The sequence below is a fragment of the Microcaecilia unicolor genome, chromosome 11 (assembly GCF_901765095.1).
Source record: "Microcaecilia unicolor chromosome 11, aMicUni1.1, whole genome shotgun sequence".
Lineage (NCBI taxonomy): Eukaryota > Metazoa > Chordata > Amphibia > Gymnophiona > Siphonopidae > Microcaecilia > Microcaecilia unicolor.
In genome coordinates, this window is record NC_044041.1 from 94,526,790 (window position 1) to 94,548,308 (window position 21,519).

General features: G+C 47.4%; 1 protein-coding gene across 3 annotated transcripts in view; it reads right to left on the reverse strand.

Moving 5' to 3' along the window:
• Positions 1 to 4,063: 4,063 nt before the first annotated feature.
• USE1 (unconventional SNARE in the ER 1) overlaps positions 4,064 to 21,519 on the reverse strand; it is a 43,259-nt gene continuing 25,803 nt past the window's right edge. For all 3 annotated transcript variants that reach the window (XM_030217835.1, XM_030217834.1, XM_030217836.1), the window contains exons 7-8: positions 20,440 to 20,611; positions 4,064 to 10,674 (exon numbers count right to left, since the gene is read on the reverse strand). In XM_030217835.1, coding sequence (XP_030073695.1) covers positions 10,492 to 10,674; positions 20,440 to 20,611 — 355 coding nt within the window. In that variant the 3' untranslated portion in view covers positions 4,064 to 10,491. The remainder of the gene's footprint in view (positions 10,675 to 20,439; positions 20,612 to 21,519) is intronic.

A 21,519-nucleotide genomic window follows, 5' to 3' on the forward strand; every position in this document is an offset into this window, starting at 1 on the left:
AACACTTATCTGAATAGCACATACTGCTGCAATTAAATTCATGCTCCCTCCCTCAGTTTAGAAAAACTCAGGTTAGCTGAAAGCTGCCCTCTTCAATTTTAATCAACACAGATACTTAAAACAGAAGTTAACTCATGGTACAGGAGGTGTGCCAGCCTCTTTTTTTTTTTTTAATCTTTATGCCCTTCTTTGAACATGTTCTAGTCACACTACATCCTTCCTCTGATTCTTTTTTTTTTTTTGGGGGGGGGGGGGGGGGACGACTGCATACAGTATACAACCTACAGAACGGCAGAAGATATTCTCAGTTTTGTTCTCTTTTCTAGTAATTCCTAACATTTGGGTTTTGGCAGCCATGACACACTAGCCTGAAAATTTCTCAGTACTGTCCACCATAAGTTCAAGAACTGAAACATAGTTTAAATTCTTCTCCACTCTAGCACAGCAGTAAAGGAGATGCAAGGATTTTGTCAGGTGGTTATATGACTGCCTGAAACCACCTCACTTCATTGTGCAGCTTGGCTCACTACAATCAAGACATACCTGATTTTTATTTTTTGGTTGGAGTGAAGGGGGCTGTTTCAACTTACTTTACACATATTAAAAAAAACCCACAACAAACCACCCACACCTCAAAATCTAATAGTGCTCATGCACCCAAGACATTTATACACTTCTAAAAGAACACGATAACAATTTCCAAAGCCAGGGTGTCTGCAAGGTACTTGTGACCTAGATTTGCCACTAATGGAAGCAGGACACTGGGCTAGATGGACCACTGCTCTGACACAACATGGCTATTCATCTGTTCTTAGTAATAGAAACTAAGGTCAGAGGAGGAGTGAAGGGTGTGGACATGATACTAATTGATAAAGAGAGGCCTATAAAAAAAAAAGATGTGCTAAAAGGAAAAGTTATGTTATACCTTTCTTTCCATTAGTCCTTCCTACTATTCCAGAACTTATAGAATAGTTGTGCCAATCAACGCACAAGTAGAAATAGAACTGGAAACTAAGTTGAGACATAGCTCTTGGGACCCAGTCTAGCTCCTTTGTATTTACATAGACAAGCAGTAAGAAGAAACTCAGAATAAACACAACCACCTTAAACAACTCACTAACCTAACACTAACCAGATGAGCAAACACGTGCGGACCTCTCTCTCATCTCTGAACAACTGGTAGAGAACAAGTGTGACAGGAAGGACAGGAAGCATCATGAAAGGTGATGATCATTATTTGATCCATTACTTTGCACTGACTAAACATCTCAGAAACCTCAGGCAGGTCTTTGAAACAATGGGAAGGACAAATGGAAAGAAAATGATCAGGTAAGAACTAATTTTTACCTCCACGACACAGCTTCCTAATATCGCAGAACCTATGGAACGTTCAAAAGCAATCCCTAGAGTGAATGGGAGCCTGACGGCACTGGCCTAAAGACCAAAGCCTTAAAAGTTGCTTCTGAGCATACTGCAACATCCACCCTGTAGTGCTTGGCAAAAATATGCAGCATCGACCATGTTGCTGCCTTGCAAATATCTGCCAAAAGACAATAAGGTAGTCTCCGCCCAGGACATCACTGTACACCTCGTAGAATGAGAAGCCTGCTTCCCCGCAAGCAAATAAGTGGAGGTGCTAGCTTCCTTCAGCCATCTAGCAATGTAATGGTATCAGTTTATTATTGAAATATGTAGCATGATATATTGCTGGATCATATATAGCAATACAAAAATACAGCTTTAAAAATATATTTGAAGATGCAACTGGCTTTCATTCCAAAGCCCTCTTCCCCCTCCCTTTGGGGAACATTTAAAAGACAAAAGGTACTGCTGACCTCACCTCCCCCTTTTAACAAAAGACTTCTCAAGTAAGAGACTGCCTCAAGGTTAAATTGACTCTCTTCCTCTGATCAACACAACCAATAAGGCTGATCAACACAACAAATATCAAAGATAACCAGTAGAGGCAAGAAGACAGGCAGTGGGAAAGGTGTGAAATACGGATACTAAAAACAAAGGACACCTACTGGCCGCCCCAGACAAATCTTATCAGAATATCTATCACAGAAATTCAAGCAGGGAAAACCTGGCACTACAATAAACCATTTATCAGCAAAATCCAGACAGCAAGCCTTGTGATGTCATAAGACATGAGACCAAGATACCACAATGCTTTGCAAATGCCCAAGGGTCGTGTGCAAACCAGGAAACCAAGACAAAGATTCACATGGCATGTCTTCCTGCAGCTTGCAAGAGTATAAAAGATAGAAGCTGTTCCAGACAAGCAGATGCTTCCCTTCAAATGCAACACAGATTCTTCTCTACAGATTCTCTCTTCCTGGGACCTGTAGCCCACCTGCCTGCTATGAGGACCTCTTCTGCAAACATGTGCTTACCTCATGCTGTTCATACTATGAGGCTTATTTTCGAAAGAGAAAAACGCCCAAATTCCGACCTAAATCGGGAGATGGACGTCTTTCTCTTGTGGGTGCCCAAATCGGTATAATCGAAAGCCGATTTTGGGCGTTTCCAACTGCACTCCGTCGCGGGAACGCATAAAGTTGATGGGGGTGTGTCGGAGGCATGGTGAAGGCGGGACTGAGGCGTGGTTATCGGCTGAGCAGAGATGTGCGTGCTCGGCCGATAATGGAAAAAAGAAAGGCGTTTTCAGAGAGAATTTAGGTCACTTTTGTTGGACCCGTTTTTTTCACGAACAGGTCCCAAAAAAGTGCCCTAAATGACCAGATGACCACCGGAGGGAACCGGGGATGACCTCCCCTGACTCCCTCAGTGGTCACTAACCCCCTCCCACCAAAAAAAAACCGAATGTTAAACACTTTTTTCCCAACTTGTAAGCCAGCCTCAAATGTCATCCCCAGCTCCATGACAGCAGTATGCAGGTCCCCGAAGTAATTTTAGTTTAGTTAGTGCTGTGCGGGACCCATGCAGAGAGGAAAAATCGGAAGAAAAAAAAAAAAACAACAAGCAAGTGCAGTCAGGGACGTCTAAATTACCAGGATAGTAAAAGGGGGAATCGAACCAGCAACCTTCTGATTACAAGCTCAGTGCTCTAGCCAGTGCACCACTGATTAGACGTCCTTCCCTTTCCATTAAGTCTCTCCAAGTTTCTGTCAGCCAATCACCGCTGTTTAGCTGACACAGATGTCAGCTAAATGAGCTGTGATTGGCTGACAGAAACTTGGAGAGACTTAATGGAAAGGGAAGGACGTCTAATCAGTGGTGCACTGGCTAGAGCACTGAGCTTGTAATCAAAAGGTTGCTGGTTCAATTCCCCATTTTACTATCTTTTAATTTGGACGTCCCTGACTGCACTTGCTTGCTTGTTTTTTTTTTTCTTCCGATTTTTCCTCTCTGCATGGGTCCCGCGCAGCACCAACTAAAGTAAAATTGCTCTGGGGACCTGCATACTACTGTCATGGAGCTAGGTATGATATTTGAGGCTGGCACAGAGGCATCTCAGGGGGACCAGTGCACTACGAATGCTGGCCCCTCCCACGACCAAATGCCTTGGATTTGGTCGTTTTTGAGGTGGAACGCTTCGGTTTCGATTATCGCTAAAAAACAAAAACGCCCAGCTAAAAAAATGCCCTAATCCAATGTATTTTCGAAAAAAAAAGATGGACGTCCATTTTTTTCGAAAATACAGTTCGGCCCGCCCCTTCACAGACCCGTTCTCGGAGATGGACGTTTTTACAAATGGGCGTTCGCGTTCGATTATGCCCCTCTATGTAACAAGGACTTGTAAATAACATAACTTTTGATCTAGACCTGCTACTTTACTTTACTTAAGTACAGATTATCTGTAAAGATCTCTTAAAAACCCCTCTCTCTCGTGTGCAATTGTATTTTAAAATAAACCTTTTCTAAAGCTAAAAATATAGTCTCTTTGTGCTCTGAGTACATGCTTTCAAATCTTGCACTACAGAATACTGCATTTCAACAGAGATATATACTTAATTTAATTTATTGCAATTATCACCTTTGGTGATTGGTGGAGAAATTAATATCCTAAAACTTATAAATACAGCACCTGCTCTTAAATTATAAACAGTAGCGAGTGCTCTAGAGCTCTTTCCCCCAAAATAAATCATTTCTTGTAACAGCAACACACATGGAAACCATGAGGCTAGGCTTCTATTTAACAAAAAGCACAAAAAGTCTGATTTGTGAAACTCATTTGTGACTTTCATGTAACTAAAGAGGACTCTATGCATATCAAGAAGCTTCAAGGAAGAATACACACTCCTTTGTCCTAATTGCAAAGAACAGATGCCTCACAGATTGGTTGATATGAAATGCTGATATCACTATTGGGGAAACCCCTGCCTCTGAAAAGTGAAGAAAGGGATCTTAAAGCTAGAAACCCTACATGCCGACACAACAGCCACCAAGAATGCTGTCTTTAGAGCAAGATCTTTCAAGGAGGCTTGCCACAGTGGCTCAAAAGGAGGTTTCTGAAAAGGCAGGAGGACTAAATTAAGGTTCCTCTCTGGACACAGCACACAAAAGGGAGGCAGCAAGCGGCTCATTCCCTGCAAGAATCGAATGATATCCAGGTGAGGTACAAACAACATATTCTGAAGTTGGCCCCTGAAACAGGCCAAAGCTGCAACCTGAACTTTTAGAGAACCCAACGCAAATCCTTTCTGAAGACTTGCTTGGTGAAACACTAGATGTGCGTGATCAGAGCAGAAAAGGGAGATAGAAGGATGGTGTTCCAAGAATGGACTAATGTTCTTCACACCCCCACATACGACATATAATGGTTCAGAGCCTGAAGCAAGGTAGCAATGACCAAATCAGAATAACCTTTTCGTCTCAACCGAGCCCTTTCAATGGACAAAGCCATAAGACCAAAGGGGCACAGATCCTGCCATGAGCACTGGGCCTTGTTTCAGTAGGCCCTGTACCTGCAAAGATGGAAAAGACCCCCACCCAGCAGTTGAATCAGGTCAATGTAGATCAGCATCTGCAGCCAATCCAGGGCTTTGAGAATTATTTGATCCCAGTGCAATATGATCCTTTTCAACATGCGGCCTACTGTGGGGCCAAGGAGGGAAGACATACAGTAGATGTGTCTCCTGCCAGTGATGCAGTAGGGATCGATCGCCGACAGCTGAAGAACTTGGCACACCTTTTTGTCACCTTCAAATCCAGAAGCAGAGAATTCCATCGATCCACTATCAGCTGAAAATCCTGGCTGGATAGTTCCCATTGTCCCGGGTGCAAGAAGTGCCTGCTGAGAGAGTCCACCTCCACATTTAAGGCCCCTAAGATGTGAGCTGCTGACAAGCCCAGTAGATTGTTCTCCATCCAACTCATGATGGAGACTGCATCCACAACCATCAGATGACTGTGGGTCATGCCTTACTTGTTAATATAAGCCACTGCCATCACATTGTCAAAGAAAACTCAGACCAGGGCCCCTGCCTAAAAGGGAGGGAGCAAAGTTGCATATGGCATTCCGCACTGCCCTGAGCTCCAAGGGATTTATTGACCACTACAGCTCCTGTTCCGGCCAGGTGCCTCTGTGCCAGATGGAACTTGTAATGAGCTCCCCAACCCAACCTGCTGGCAACCTTTGTCACCATCTCCCATTGTGTTCTCAGAAAGGGAACACCGATGGTCACATGCCAGGGCAACAACCATTACTGTAACACCGGAGTCCAGCAGCTGAGATTTTTGTAATGGCTGCATATGAGCCCTTGCCAATGGTACCACTTCCATCACTGCCATCACTGAGCAGAGAACCTGGACATAGTCCTAGACCCTGGGCCTGCCTTGACCAAGAAGAAGATGAATTAGTTGAACCAGCTTCAACCTCCTGCATGCCTTGAGAAATATCCCCTTCCATGCTGTGTCGAACAGAATGCCCAGGTACTCAAAAATGTGTGATGTAGTCCACTCTTCTCAAAACTGATCACCCAGCCCAATGACTGCAGAAGACAGACAACTGTCAGTTGCTGCGAAGCTGTCTGACTAGGATGCACGAATTAGTCAGTTGTCGAGATATGGGTGAACTGATTCCCTGGTGCCAAAGGAAAGATAGTGACGACGCTGTTGCCACCACCACCACGGTAAATGTTCTTGGAGCTATGGTGAGCTTGAAGGGCAGAGCCCCAACCTGGAAGTGATGGCCCAGCACCACAAAACATAGAAACCTCTGATAAGGTGGCCATATGTGTATATGCAAGTACGTCTCTTTGATATCTAGGGCAGTGAGAAATTCTCCAGCTTGAAAAGAGGCTATGACTGCTCTTATTGTCTCCATGCTAAAGTGGGACACTGGGAGGCAGCAGTTCCGACCTTTGAGATCCAAGACCAGACAAAAGGTGCCTTACTTCTTTGGGACAATGAAGTAGACCGAGTTATCTGCCTTGTCTCTATTCAGCCGAGGAACTAAACAATGGCCCGGAGCACCAGCAAGGAATCTATGGTGGCCTGAACCTTGACCACTTTGGTTTCCTTTTGACAAGGAGAGGAGCAACAGGGCGGGAGCACTACAACTTGTAACCTTCTGTAAAAATATACAGAATCCACTGTCTGATGTGATTTTGGCCCACTTCTCCCAAAACTCCTGAAGAGGTCCATCCACCGGAGGAAGAGAAGAGTGGACCAGTCTCACATCACTGCAAAGCTCTGGAGGCACTGGGCTCTAGGTAAGAGGAGGACTTTCTGTCTGCAAGAAAGGAAGGTTGGCATGCCTAAAAGTGAGACTTCTGACCATACTGCTGACACCCAGGCCAGTACCATCTGTTGTCTCAAAATGAAGACTGAGAGCCCCATGAAGATGGACGACCAGAGGCTTTTGGCTTATCCTCTGGAAACCGTTGTGGCTTAGTTTTCCCCAGTTCTTTCACCAAGTTACTGAGAACTTCTCCAAATAGCCACTTACCCAAAAAGGGCAGTTGAACTAGAGTGACTTTGACATAGCATCTGCTTCCCAATGCCACAATCAGGAGTTGCCGACGTGCCTCGACAGTGGGCTGTAACATGTCATAAATTGCGTCGGCCAAGCAGGCTAACCCCGCTTCCAGCTGGGCATTATGGCACCTGCCTTGTGTTGCTGACTGCTGATGCCATTTCAGGTATGCTCTTGCCACGAACGAGCTGCACACTGTCGCTTCAAGGCCAAAGAGGCCACTTCAAAGGATTCTTTCAGAAAGCCTTCTAGCTTCCTATCCTTTAGCTCTTTTAAGGCAATGCCCCCTTCCACTGGCAAGGTGGTCTTAGTTACCACCATAACCAGGGAGTCCACCCCGAGAAGATGCAATTTATCTTTTCTCCTCTGGAATTGAGGGGTAGAGGTAAGTCATGGCTCTTCCCACTTAGCCTCGCATCTGGCGAAATCCATTTTGTTGTAATGTCTGGATGCATCAGGAAGGTCTGATGAGGATCTCTAAGCTCCCTTTCATGATCGACGAAGATGGAACTCCCGATGCCAAAAGCAGAAAACTCCTCAATAGAAAGCATGCCAGTGCCTCAGAAATAAGAGTACTGAGCTCCTCATTATGAAACCTCAGAACTGTCAGATCATCCCCCTCCTCAGGGGGGAGCTCTTCTTCCTCTAATGGCTTCTTCAACGATGGCTCCTCTGAATAGATCAAGGCCACATCAAATGAGGAGGGAGAAGCAGAGACAGATCTCCAGGAGTGGACAGGTGAGGCTAAACAGGAGCCAGAGGGGCAGTGGGGCAAAAAACTGAAGCCTTGTAGCAACTCTGACTGTCGCTGCTTCAGTAACTAGGCCTGGTGTAAGAGCAATATGAACACCACCGAAAACATCTCTCGCTGCAGTTGAATGCTGTTGGGCCCTGAGGTTGTAAATTGGTGGTTTTCTCCACACATGATCAGAGGCTGGTCCTCAATGCCAGTCAGCTCCAACAAAATGGCACCTGTTCCCATGCTCTCCTGCATCAAACTAAGCACTAGCCCTGCTGGAGAGCCCAAATACCCCAGCATATTTGGATTCTGCACTAAATCCAAAGATGTGCTGCTACTATTTCCTTCCCATCCTGCTGGGTTCGTAAATGCACACACTGCATTGCCCCAACGCCAGCTGGTGGGTCCCACAATGGGAACACCACTTAACTGCCTCTGTGGGAGTTGCCATTCACCCTAACTGTAACCAGTGTAGCACAATGGGTTCCAAACAGTGAGCCAGGATCTCTCCCCTGCATCAAGTAGAATTTGCCTCCCTCCAAGTAGTCCAACTTTAGTTGGACTTTGGTAGCTACTCTCCTCCAAACCTGCAGTCTGCACAAGACTTACTACAGATAAGAAAGGTTCAGGACTGATATTCTGTCCCACGCTCTCCAGCAAACCTCTTTGCTTCTTTTTTTTCTTGTAAGGTTCTTGTGCTGGAAAAGGAGAATTCCACAGGCAACAGGAGCGGTGAAGGGAAGAAATAAATAAATTCAGACGGCACCAGAGACAGGGATCTGAAGACCTCTAGCTGTGACTCAAGCCACTCGCAAAGTTCAAATGGGGACCAGCTGACCAACTGGACCAGGAGCATAGAGGCTGAAAAGTATGTCCATGCACCTGCTGGAGATAGAAAATACTGAGGAGCTGGACTGGATGCCAACAGAGAGGTGGCTCAGCTCAGTTTTCAGTTCTCTATCTCAAATAGCTGGTTGATGGACAACTATCTCACAGGTTCTGGATTAGTGGGAAGCAACATAATGGAATTTTTAAAATTTACCTCACACAAAATCAGTGCACTAGATGTGCAAAGCCCACCTGTTAACTGTGTCCAGCAAACAGTTACTGCACTGAAGAAGTTTTATGTTGTGTATTCACAATTAGCATGGACGCCCACAACATTTATTTAGAAAGTGATAAGTGCATCCACAGTAAGTGCACAAGTAACAGCACAATCAGCCATGCCTACTCTTTGGCTAAGATGTGATGCAATTAGTGCATACTAATTCACACTCCCCCCCCTCCCTTTGTCTGTTTCTGAAAGTTAGCATGAACTACACCTGCACATTTTAGAATGACTCAGGTTATCTGAAAACTGTCCCCTTAAATCTCAACCAATAAAACCATTTAAAGCAGAAGTCAAATTCATTTAGAAAACAATACAATGACAATTCTAGCATGTTTCTATCATAACAGAGACACAGGAGTTTCCCCTTCTTACCAGCCCATCAACTGGCAAAAAGTTACAATGAAGAAGAGTTTTTTTTTTTAATCTTTTTTTTCTCTCCAGTTTGACAGTTTCTGGACAGAGCTATGTATTCCACTTCTTTTGTCTCAGTATGTAGGCTGTGTACAGATGCAGTGAAACATCTCAGGACCAAAACTGCAACTATAAAGCTTTTGATATAATTTAGAGTAGAATAAAAGGAACATTGTGAGGTCAACCGCTATCTGTAATCCTAATCTTTCACAGGGTTACCACATGAATCTGGGAAAGAAAAGCTGCCAGCCATTGGGGGTATGCCCTTCCTGAGTCCAGCTTTTCTTAACAGAAGTTCTCTATCACAAAAACCTAAAACCATCTGGGTAAGCCTACCTGCTGCTTATTCACTGCTGAATGACACATTCTGCATGAGGGAAAGGGATGGGTTGTCCAACCTTTTTCGATCAGGGGCCACATTTTATATTTTGTTACATGTATGTCCCTCCTGCCGTCACCCATTTTCTCTCTCTCATATGTGCTGCAGCCCCTATCCTTCATGCATTCTCTTTCTCTCATATACAGACCTCTCCCCCCTCCCCCCAATCTTTGGTTCATTTTTATATTGGTGAAGCATGAAGTAGCAGAGGAAGAAAAAACTGAAGAAAAATGAACAGTCCTTTTGTTTTTGTTGGAGTCATCATGCTTCAACTGCAACGTCCTCCTGCAAGATTCCTGCTTTCCTGCAACGAATCATCTAACTGCAAGCTTGAGCCACACGGCGCTGGAAGTTCAGGTTGGTCTTGTGGTATCAAGTCTCGCGAGACTTGAAACCACAGGAACAACCTGAACTTCCTTTGCTGCACGGCTCAGACTCACAGTTAGAGGCGTCACAGCAGGGATCAGAAAAATCAAGTTGGCGGGCCAAGTGGCAGCATGAACACTGCCATAAAAGATTTTGGCTTTCCTTGTCTTCCATTAAGTTCCTTTGACTAAGAGCGGTAGGGGCAGGGTTGAGCAAAGACTGGCTACAAGGGTGATTTATCAAGTCATCTTGCCAGCAGTTTTGGGTATACAGGAAACGCTAACTCAAAACTCACTTCATGAGTAACAAACAGCCACTGATCTCATTGGCCCTGGAAGCTTTTATACAGCGCAACAGCCAGAAAAACAGGCTGCTAGGCCTTTCCTGTCCACCCTGGGCCCAGGATGAAGAGCATGACTTCTGCAAATTCAGATTAATAAGCTTGCCACCAGTCTTAAGATCACTGAGCTGGATCCAGATGCAGCGCACCAGAACTTGCTGAAAGTGAAGAGGCTTCTTCCTTTGTTGCTGCACCCCATGTTTCATTTGAACCTGGGAAAAATTCTAATAAAGAGTATCATGCTAACAAAGATGAAACAAACAACTATTAACATTATCCAGAGAAGCCAGTTAACGGACTTCTTGGCGTGCTGTTCCAGCCGGTCAGACTCTGTCTTCAGCTTCTCCAGATTCTGGTCTGCCATGCGAAGAGAGTTTGATAATGTCTGCAGAGGAGGACAGAGGCAAAAAGATCAGTTTTGTTAATTCTTAACCAAGCAAATGCAGCTAGAAAAAACAAACAACTCACACTAGCCTAGGGCCAATATATTACAAAATCACAATTCTTTTCTAGTGAAAAAGGTGCCTGTAATCAAATGCCAGGCTACCCTTCAAGGGTGGGGTGATCACTGAGGGACCCACCCCACAATATCCAGGCCCCCTGCAACTAGTCACAGAATCTATAACAAGGCCGAATTGGTATCTAGAGCCTGAGCTCTTTCATTAAAACTTGGGGACCATGGGTCAATTTTAGCAGACAATAGAAAAGGTGCTGGTACTCAGTACCCCCTCAAAAAAAGCCCTGCTTTTATAACAAATTCAGATTTTTTTTTTTAATTATTCTTTTTGGACTCAATTCACCCACATACCCTTCAGAAACCGCACTTCAGGTAAAATATGACCGTTTACTGAGAAGCACCTGTCAAAGATATTCATAAGTTACATAACCACAAAGCCTCAAGGTACGTAAAGCGAATGCTACATACCTGTAGAAGGTATTCTCCGAGGACAGCAGGCTGATTGTTCTCACTGATGGGTGACGTCCACGGCAGCCCCTCCAATCGGAAACTTCACTAGCAAAGTCCTTTGCTAGCCCTCGCGCGCCCGCGCGCACCGCGCATGCGCGGCCGTCTTCCCGCCCGAAACCGGCTCGAGCCGGCCAGTCCAGTATGTAGCAAGACAATACACTTCAAGGGAAGACACAACTCCAAAGGGGAGGCGGGCGGGTTTGTGAGAACAATCAGCCTGCTGTCCTCGGAGAATACCTTCTACAGGTATGTAGCATTCGCTTTCTCCGAGGACAAGCAGGCTGCTTGTTCTCACTGATGGGGTATCCCTAGCCCCCAGGCTCACTCAAAACAACAACATTGGTCAATTGGGCCTCGCAACGGCGAGGACATAACTGAGATTGACCTAAAAAATTTACCAACTAACTGAGAGTGTAGCCTGGAACAGAACAAACAGGGCCCTCGGGGGGTGGAGTTGGATCCTAAAGCCCAAACAGGTTCTGAAGAACTGACTGCCCGAACCGACTGTCGCGTCGGGTATCCTGCTGCAGGCAGTAATGAGATGTGAATGTGTGGACAGATGACCACGTCGCAGCTTTGCAAATTTCCTCCATGGTGGCTGACTTCAAGTGGGCTACCGACGCTGCCATGGCTCTAACATTATGAGCCGTGACATGACCCTCAAGAGCCAGCCCAGCCTGGGCGTAAGTGAAGGAAATGCAATCTGCTAGCCAATTGGATATGGTGCGTTTCCCTACAGCCACTCCCCTCTTGTTGGGATCAAAAGAAACAAACAATTGGGCGGACTGTCTGTGGGGCTGTGTCCGCTCCAGATAGAAGGCCAATGCTCTCTTGCAGTCCAATGTGTGCAGCTGACGTTCAGCAGGGCAGGAATGAGGACGGGGAAAGAATGTTGGCAAGACAATTGACTGGTTCAGATGGAACTCCGACACAACCTTTGGCAGAAACTTAGGGTGAGTGCGGAGGACTACTCTGTTGTGATGAAATTTGGTGTAAGGGGCCTGGGCTACCAGGGCCTGAAGCTCACTGACTCTACGAGCCGAGGTAACTGCCACCAAGAAAATGACCTTCCAGGTCAAGTACTTCGGATGGCAGGAATTCAGTGGCTCGAAAGGAGGTTTCATCAGCTGGGTGAGAACGACATTGAGATCCCATGACACTGTAGGAGGCTTGACAGGGGGCTTTGACAAAAGCAAACCTCTCATGAAGCGAACAACTAAAGGCTGTCCTGAGATCGGCTTACCTTCCACTTGGTAATGGTATGCACTGATTGCACTAAGGTGAACCCTTACGGAGTTGGTCTTCAGACCAGACTCCGACAAGTGGAGAAGGTATTCAAGCAGGGTCTGTGTAGGACAAGAGCGAGGATCTAGGGCCTTGCTGTCACACCAGACGGCAAACCTCCTCCAATGAAAGAAGTAACTTCTCTTAGTGGAGTCTTTCCTGGAAGCAAGCAAGATGCGGGAGACACCCTCTGGCAGACCCAAAGAGGCAAAGTCTACGCCCTCAACATCCAGGCCGTGAGAGCCAGGGACTGGAGGTTGGGATGCAGCAGAGCCCCTTCGTCCTGCGTGATGAGGGTCGGAAAACACTCCAATCTCCACGGTTCTTCGGAGGATAACTCCAGAAGAAGAGGGAACCAGATCTGACGCGGCCAAAAGGGAGCAATCAGAATCATGGTGCCTCGGTCTTGCTTGAGTTTCAACAAAGTCTTCCCCACCAGAGGAATGGGAGGATAAGCATACAGCAGACCTTCCCCCCAATCCAGGAGGAAGGCATCCGACGCCAGTCTGCCGTGGGCCTGAAGCCTGGAACAGAACTGAGGGACCTTGTGGTTCACTTGAGATGCGAAGAGATCTACCAGGGGGGTGCCCCACGCCCGGAAGATCTGTCGCACCACACGGGAATTGAGCGACCACTCGTGAGGTTGCATAATCCTGCTCAACCTGTCGGCCAGACTGTTGTTTACGCCTGCCAGATATGTGGCTTGGAGCACCATGCCTTGACGGCGAGCCCAGAGCCACATGCTGACGGCTTCCTGACACAGGGGGCGAGATCCGGTGCCCCCCTGCTTGTTGACATAGTACATGGCAACCTGATTGTCTGTCTGAATTTGGATAATTTGGTGGGACAGCCGATCTCTGAAAGCCTTCAGAGCGTTCCAGATCGCTCGCAACTCCAGAAGATTGATCTGTAGATCGCTTTCTTGGAGGGACCACCTTCCTTGGGTGTGAAGCCCATCGACATGAGCTCCCCATCCCAGGAGAGACGCATCCGTGGTCAGCACTTTTTGAGGCTGAGGAATTTGGAAGGGACGTCCCAGAGTCAAATTGGAGCAAATCGTCCACCAATACAGGGATTCGAGAAAACTCGTGGACAGGTGGATCACGGCCTCTAGACCCCCGGCGGCCTGATACCACTGGGAGGCTAGGGTCCATTGAGCAGATCTCATGTGAAGGCGGGCCATGGGAGTCACATGAACTGTGGAGGCCATGTGGCCCAGCAATCTCAACATCTGCCGAGCTGTGATCTGCTGGGACGCTCGCACCCGCGAGACGAGGGACAACAAGTTGTTGGCCCTCGCCTCTGGGAGATAGGCGCGAGCCGTCCGAGAATCCAGCAGGGCTCCGATGAATTCGAGTTTCTGCACTGGGAGAAGATGGGACTTTGGGTAATTTATCACAAACCCCAGTAGCTCCAGGAGGCGAATAGTCATCTGCATGGACTGCAGGGCTCCTGCCTCGGATGTGTTCTTCACCAGCCAATCGTCGAGATATGGGAACACGTGCACCCCCAGCCTGCGAAGCGCCGCTGCTACCACAGCTAGGCACTTTGTGAACACCCTGGGCGCAGAGGCGAGCCCAAAGGGTAGCACACAGTACTGGAAGTGGCGTGCGCCCAGCTGAAATCGCAGATACTGTCTGTGAGCTGGCAGTATCGGGATGTGTGTGTAGGCATCCTTCAAGTCCAGAGAGCATAGCCAATCGTTTTGCTGAATCATGGGGAGAAGGGTGCCCAGGGAAAGCATCCTGAACTTTTCTTTTACGAGATATTTGTTCAGGGCCCTTAGGTCTAGGATGGGACGCATCCCCCCTGTTTTCTTTTCCACAAGGAAGTACCTGGAATAGAACCCCAGCCCTTCTTGCCCGGATGGCACGGGCTCGACCGCATTGGCGCTGAGAAGGGCGGAGAGTTCCTCTGCAAGTACCTGCTTGTGCTGGAAGCTGTAGGACTGAGCTCCCGGTGGACAATTTGGAGGTTGAGAGGCCAAATTGAGGGTGTATCCTTGCCGGACTATTTGGAGAACCCACTGATCGGAGGTTATAAGAGGCCACCTTTGGTGAAAAGCTTTCAACCTCCCTCCGACAGGCAGGTCGCCCGGCACTGACACTTGGATGTCGGCTATGCTCTGCTGGAGCCAGTCAAAAGCTCGCCCCTTGCTTTTGCTGGGGAGCCGCGGGGCCTTGCTGATTCGCACGCTGCTGACGAGAGCGAGCGCGCTGGGGCTTAGCCTGGGCCGCAGGCTGTCGGGAAGGAGGATTGTACCTACGCTTGCCAGAAGTATAGGGAACAGTCTTCCTTCCCCCGAAAAATCGTCTACCTGTAGAGGTAGAAGCTGAAGGCTGCCGGCGGGCGAACTTGTCGAATGCGGTGTCCCGCTGGTGGAGAGACTCTACCACCTGCTCGACTTTTTCGCCAAAAATGTTATCCGCACGGCAAGGCAAGTCCGTAATCCGCTGCTGGACTCTATTCTCCAGGTCGGCGGCACGCAGCCATGAGAGCCTGCGCATCACCACACCTTGAGCAGCGGCCCTGGACGCAACATCAAAAGTGTCATAAACTCCTCTGGCCAGGAATTTTCTGCACGCCTTCAGCTGCCTGACCACCTCCTGAAAAGGCTTGGCTTGCTCAGGGGAAGAGCATCAACCAAGCCCGCCAACTGCCGCACATTATTCCGCATGTGTATGCTCGTGTAGAGCTGGTAAGACTGGATCTTGGACACGAGCATAGAGGAATGGTAGGCCTTCCTCCCAAAGGAGTCTAAGGTTCTAGCGTCCTTGCCCGGGGGCGCCGAAGCATGTTCCCTAGAACTCTTAGCCTTCTTTAGGGCCAAATCCACAACTCCAGAGTCATGAGGCAACTGAGTGCGCATCAGCTCTGGGTCCCCATGCCACCAGCAGGGGAATGGACAGCCCTCACCTGCACTCCACCCGATGCACCACCGTCCGACGACATCAGCAGACGAGGTCCTGGTACCACCGACGTCGATGCAGCTATCCGATGTCTCGGCGCCGATGCAGAGGCCCGATGCCTCGATGCACTCGATGCAGGGGCGGCCGAGGAAGATGGTCTGGACGCTGACGACGTCGATGCACTCGAAGATCCCGGTGCCGATGCCGACGAAGAGCCCGAGAACAACACGTTCCACTGGGCTAGTCTCGCTACCTGAGTCCGCCTTTGAAGCAGGGAACACAGACTGCAGTTCTGAGGGCGGTGCTCGGCCCCCAGACACTGAAGACACGACGAGTGTCGATCAGTGAGCGAGATAACCCGGGCGCACTGGGTGCACTTCTTGAAGCCGCTGGAAGGCTTCGATGTCATGGGCGGAAAAATCACGCCGGCAAAGCTTTCCCGAAGGAAAAAAAAAAAAAAAAAAAAAAAAAAAAAAACACGTTCAAACGAATTGGACGCGCGAGGTCGACTTTCCGGGGCTCGACACGGCGAAAACACGACCGTACCGAGTGCGGACAAAAGAAGACTGGCCGGCTCGAGCCGGTTTCGGGCGGGAAGACGGCCGCGCATGCGCGGTGCGCGCGGGCGCGCGAGGGCTAGCAAAGGACTTTGCTAGTGAAGTTTCCGATTGGAGGGGCTGCCGTGGACGTCACCCATCAGTGAGAACAAGCAGCCTGCTTGTCCTCGGAGAAAGAGGACTACAGTGGGGGAAATAAGTATTTGATCCCTTGCTGATTTTGTAAGTATGCCCACTGACAAAGACATGAGCAGCCCATAATTGAAGGGTAGGTTATTGGTAACAGTGAGAGATAGCACATCACAAATTAAATCCGGAAAATCACATTGTGGAAAGTATATGAATTTATTTGCATTCTGCAGAGGGAAATAAGTATTTGATCCCCCACCAACCAGTAAGAGATCTGGCCCCTACAGACCAGGTAGATGCTCCAAATCAACTCGTTACCTGCATGACAGACAGCTGTCGGCAATGGTCACCTGTATAAGTACATAAGTACATAAGTACATAAGTAGTGCCATACTGGGAAAGACCAAAGGTCCATCTAGCCCAGCATCCTGTCACCGACAGTGGCCAATCCAGGTCAAGGGCACCTGGCACGCTCCCCAAACGTAAAAACATTCCAGACAAGTTATACCTAAAAATGCGGAATTTTTCCAAGTCCATTTAATAGCGGTCTATGGACTTGTCCTTTAGGAATCTATCTAACCCCTTTTTAAACTCCGTCAAGCTAACCGCCCGTACCACGTTCTCCGGCAATGAATTCCAGAGTCTAATTACACGTTGGGTGAAGAAAAATTTTCTCCGATTCGTTTTAAATTTACCACACTGTAGCTTCAACTCATGCCCTCTAGTCCTAGTATTTTTGGATAGCGTGAACAGTCGCTTCACATCCACCCGATCCATTCCACTCATTATTTTATACACTTCTATCATATCTCCCCTCAGCCGTCTCTTCTCCAAGCTGAAAAGCCCTAGCCTTCTCAGCCTCTCTTCATAGGAAAGTCGTCCCATCCCCACTATCATTTTCGTCGCCCTTCGCTGTACCTTTTCCAATTCTACTATATCTTTTTTGAGATACGGAGACCAGTACTGAACACAATACTCCAGGTGCGGTCGCACCATGGAGCGATACAACGGCATTATAACATCCGCACACCTGGACTCCATACCCTTCCTAATAACACCCAACATTCTATTCGCTTTCCTAGCCGCAGCAGCACACTGAGCAGAAGGTTTCAGCGTATCATCGACGACGACACCCAGATCCCTTTCTTGATCCGTAACTCCTAACGCGGAACCTTGCAAGACGTAGCTATAATTCGGGTTCCTCTTACCCACATGCATCACTTTGCACTTGTCAACATTGAACTTCATCTGCCACTTGCACGCCCATTCTCCCAGTCTCGCAAGGTCCTCCTGTAATCGTTCACATTCCTCCTGCGACTTGACGACCCTGAATAATTTTGTGTCATCGGCGAATTTAATTACCTCACTAGTTATTCCCATCTCTAGGTCATTTATAAATACATTAAAAAGCAACGGACCCAGCACAGACCCCTGCGGGACCCCACTAACTACCCTCCTCCACTGAGAATACTGGCCACGCAATCCTACTCTCTGCTTCCTATCTTTCAACCAGTTCTTAATCCATAATAATACCCTACCTCCGATTCCATGACTCTGCAATTTCTTCAGGAGTCTTTCGTGCGGCACTTTGTCAAACGCCTTCTGAAAATCCAGATATACAATATCAACCGGCTCCCCATTGTCCACATGTTTGCTTACCCCCTCAAAAAAATGCATTAGATTGGTGAGGCAAGACTTCCCTTCACTAAATCCGTGCTGACTTTGTCTCATCAGTCCATGTTTTTGTATATGCTCTGCAATTTTATTCTTAATAATAGCCTCCACCATCTTGCCCGGCACCGACGTCAGACTCACCGGTCTATAATTTCCCGGATCTCCTCTGGAACCTTTCTTAAAAATCGGAGTAACATTGGCTACCCTCCAGTCTTCCGGTATTACACTCGATTTTAGGGACAGATTGCATATTTCTAACAGTAGCTCCGCAAGTTCATTTTTTAGTTCTATTAATACTCTGGGATGAATACCATCAGGTCCCGGTGATTTACTACTCTTCAGCTTGCTGAACTGACCCATTACATCCTCCAAGGTTACAGAGAATTTGTTTAGTTTCTCCGACTCCCCCGCTTCAAATATTCTTTCCGGCACCGGTGTCCCCCCCAAATCCTCCTCGGTGAAGACCGAAGCAAAGAATTCATTTAATTTCTCCGCTACGGCTTTGTCCTCCTTGATCGCCCCTTTAACACCATTTTCGTCCAGCGGCCCAACCGACTCTTTGGCCGGTTTCCTGCTTTTAATGTATCTAAAAAGTTTTTACTATGTATTTTTGCTTCCAACGCTAATTTCTTCTCAAAGTCCTTTTTTGCCCTCCTTATCTCCGCTTTGCATTTGGCTTGGCATTCCTTATGATCTATCCTGTTACTTTCAGTTGGTTCTCTTCTCCACTTTCTGAAGGATTGTTTTTTGGCTCTAATGATTTCCTTTATCTTACTGTTTAGCCACGCCGGCTGACGTTTAGTCTTTTTTCCCTTTTTTCTAATACGTGGAATATATTTGTCCTGAACCTCCAGGATGGTGTTTTTAAACAGCATCCACGCCTGATGCAAGTTTTTTACTCTGCGAGCTGCTCCTTTCAGTCTTTTTTTCACCATTTTTCTCATTTTGTCGTAATCACCTTTTCTATAGTTAAACGCTAGCGTACTTGATTTCCTAGTTTCACTTCCTTCAATGCCAATATCAAAACCGATCATATTATGATCACTGTTATCAAGCGGCCCTCGTCCACAGACTCAGTGAATCAGTCAGACTCTAACCTCTACAAAATGGCCAAGAGCAAGGAGCTGTCTAAGGATGTCAGGGACAAGATCATACACCTGCACAAGGCTGGAATGGGCTACAAAACCATCAGTAAGACGCTGGGCGAGAAGGAGACAACTGTTGGTGCCATAGTAAGAAAATGGAAGAAGTACAAAATGACTGTCAATCGACAAAGATCTGGGGCTCCACGCAAAATCTCACCTCGTGGGGTATCCTTGATCATGAGGAAGGTTAGAAATCAGCCTACAACTACAAGGGGGGAACTTGTCAATGATCTCAAGGCAGCTGGGACCACTGTCACCACAAAAACCATTGGTAACACATTACGACATAACGGATTGCAATCCTGCAGTGCCCGCAAGGTCCCCCTGCTCCGGAAGGCACATGTGACGGCCCGTCTGAAGTTTGCCAGTGAACACCTGGATGATGCCGAGAGTGATTGGGAGAAGGTGCTATGGTCAGATGAGACAAAAATTGAGCTCTTTGGCATGAACTCAACTCGCCGTGTTTGGAGGAAGAGAAATGCTGCCTATGACCCAAAGAACACCGTCCCCACTGTCAAGCATGGAGGTGGAAATGTAATGTTTTGGGGGTGTTTCTCTGCTAAGGGCACAGGACTACTTCACCGCATCAATGGGAGAATGGATGGGGCCATGTACCGTACAATTCTGAGTGACAACCTCCTTCCCTCCGCCAGGGCCTTAAAAATGGGTCGTGGCTGGGTCTTCCAGCACGACAATGACCCAAAACATACAGCCAAGGCAACAAAGGAGTGGCTCAGGAAGAAGCACATTAGGGTCATGGAGTGGCCTAGCCAGTCACCAGACCTTAATCCCATTGAAAACTTATGGAGGGAGCTGAAGATGCGAGTTGCCAAGCGACAGCCCAGAACTCTTAATGATTTAGAGATGATCTGCAAAGAGGAGTGGACCAAAATTCCTCCTGACATGTGTGCAAACCTCATCATCAACTACAGAAGACGTCTGACCGCTGTGCTTGCCAACAAGGGTTTTGCCACCAAGTATTAGGTCTTGTTTGCCAGAGGGATTAAATACTTATTTCCCTCTGCAGAATGCAAATAAATTCATATACTTTCCACAATGTGATTTTCCGGATTTAATTTGTGATGTGCTATCTCTCACTGTTACCAATAACCTACCCTTCAATTATGGGCTGCTCATGTCTTTGTCAGTGGGCAAACTTACAAAATCAGCAAGGGATCAAATACTTATTTCCTCCACTGTAGGTAACACCTTAGATGCTCCAGAAGTGTTCAGAAATCTAATCTGATTTTTTTTGTAGCTATTTTTTGCTACCTGCATTCAAGAGCATAAAAACAAAAGAACAGGTGATATATTGATATTAATACTCAATATACATGGTCTCTCATACCATAATCTTGTCTCTTTCCCACAAAATTATTGGGAGCAAAGTTATGGAAAGGAAAAAAATTACAACGCCATAAGCTCTGGTGCTACAATCTGACTCTGACACTGCCACAGTCTGTCATCACCCACTCAGTATGGTACCTGATTATCCTGTTTGATGACATTCTGGGCTGCCAACGTGTTGCTTTTCAGGTTGCGGGCCAAACTCAGCATCTCCTCAGCCAGCTTCTCCTGCAGGTTGTGATGGTGCTGCAGGACAGCATCCAGCTCTGCGGCAGACTGCTTCTCAGCTGCTGCTGCCACCGTTGGCTCCCTATGAAAGGCAAAAGCGTATCAGTTTAGAATGCTAGAGTGGTTCGATATTGGAGATTAAATTTGCTTCAAATATTTCTTTGCAAACTTAAAAACTAAGTCCATTAGGAGAACTTTGCCATTTTCAGGAAGAGTAACCGTGTGACTTTTCCATTCTGCTGGTGTGAAGGCAAGCAGGATGAACAAAGTAAGCTGACTGAAATTCTTGCTGACAGCGTACATGCTGAAGCCAACGCTGACATTTGTTTTGACTTGAATTATTTTCCTTAGAAGCTTACAATTCTTTTTGACTGACATAATTGGATTTTATGACTCCTGACACAGGCAAGCTCGGGAGGCCATGTTTCAGTCGAAGCAACGTGGAGGGTTGGGTATCCCCAATTTGAAAAAACATTAGGCTGCACCAGTGGCGTAGCCAGACAGCCAATTTTGGGTGGGCCTGAGCACAAAATTTTCTCTCCCCCCTCCATAGCACTTCCCAATTCAAAATATAAATACTTTAGCAGATGAGGATCCCCAATCTCGGTCAGCTGAAAGCCTCCAGTGAAGATGGCCAGAACTCCTCTCCAACAAGCCCAGTAGGCAGCAGCAACTCCTCGAGCCACTGATGCCAGCACCCCATACATGCTTAGTTGTCAGTGGCTCCAGGATGCTGCTCCCATCTGCCAAGCTCAGTAGAAGGCATCTCTGGCCAGCTTCAGAAGAGACCCCAGCTAGTAGGGCTTGGGAATCCAGTGCAGAGGAAGCAGTCGCAGGCAGCATACAGACAGCCTGGTAGCGCGCGGATCCGCTGCAGATAAGCGGCAGAAAAACAAAGATGGAGCCGGACGGCAGCAGCGTAGCGGTAGGAAGGACGGACCCGGTGCAGCTTTGCTGTAGTGTTACACTGCGCTGCCCGAGGGGCGGAGG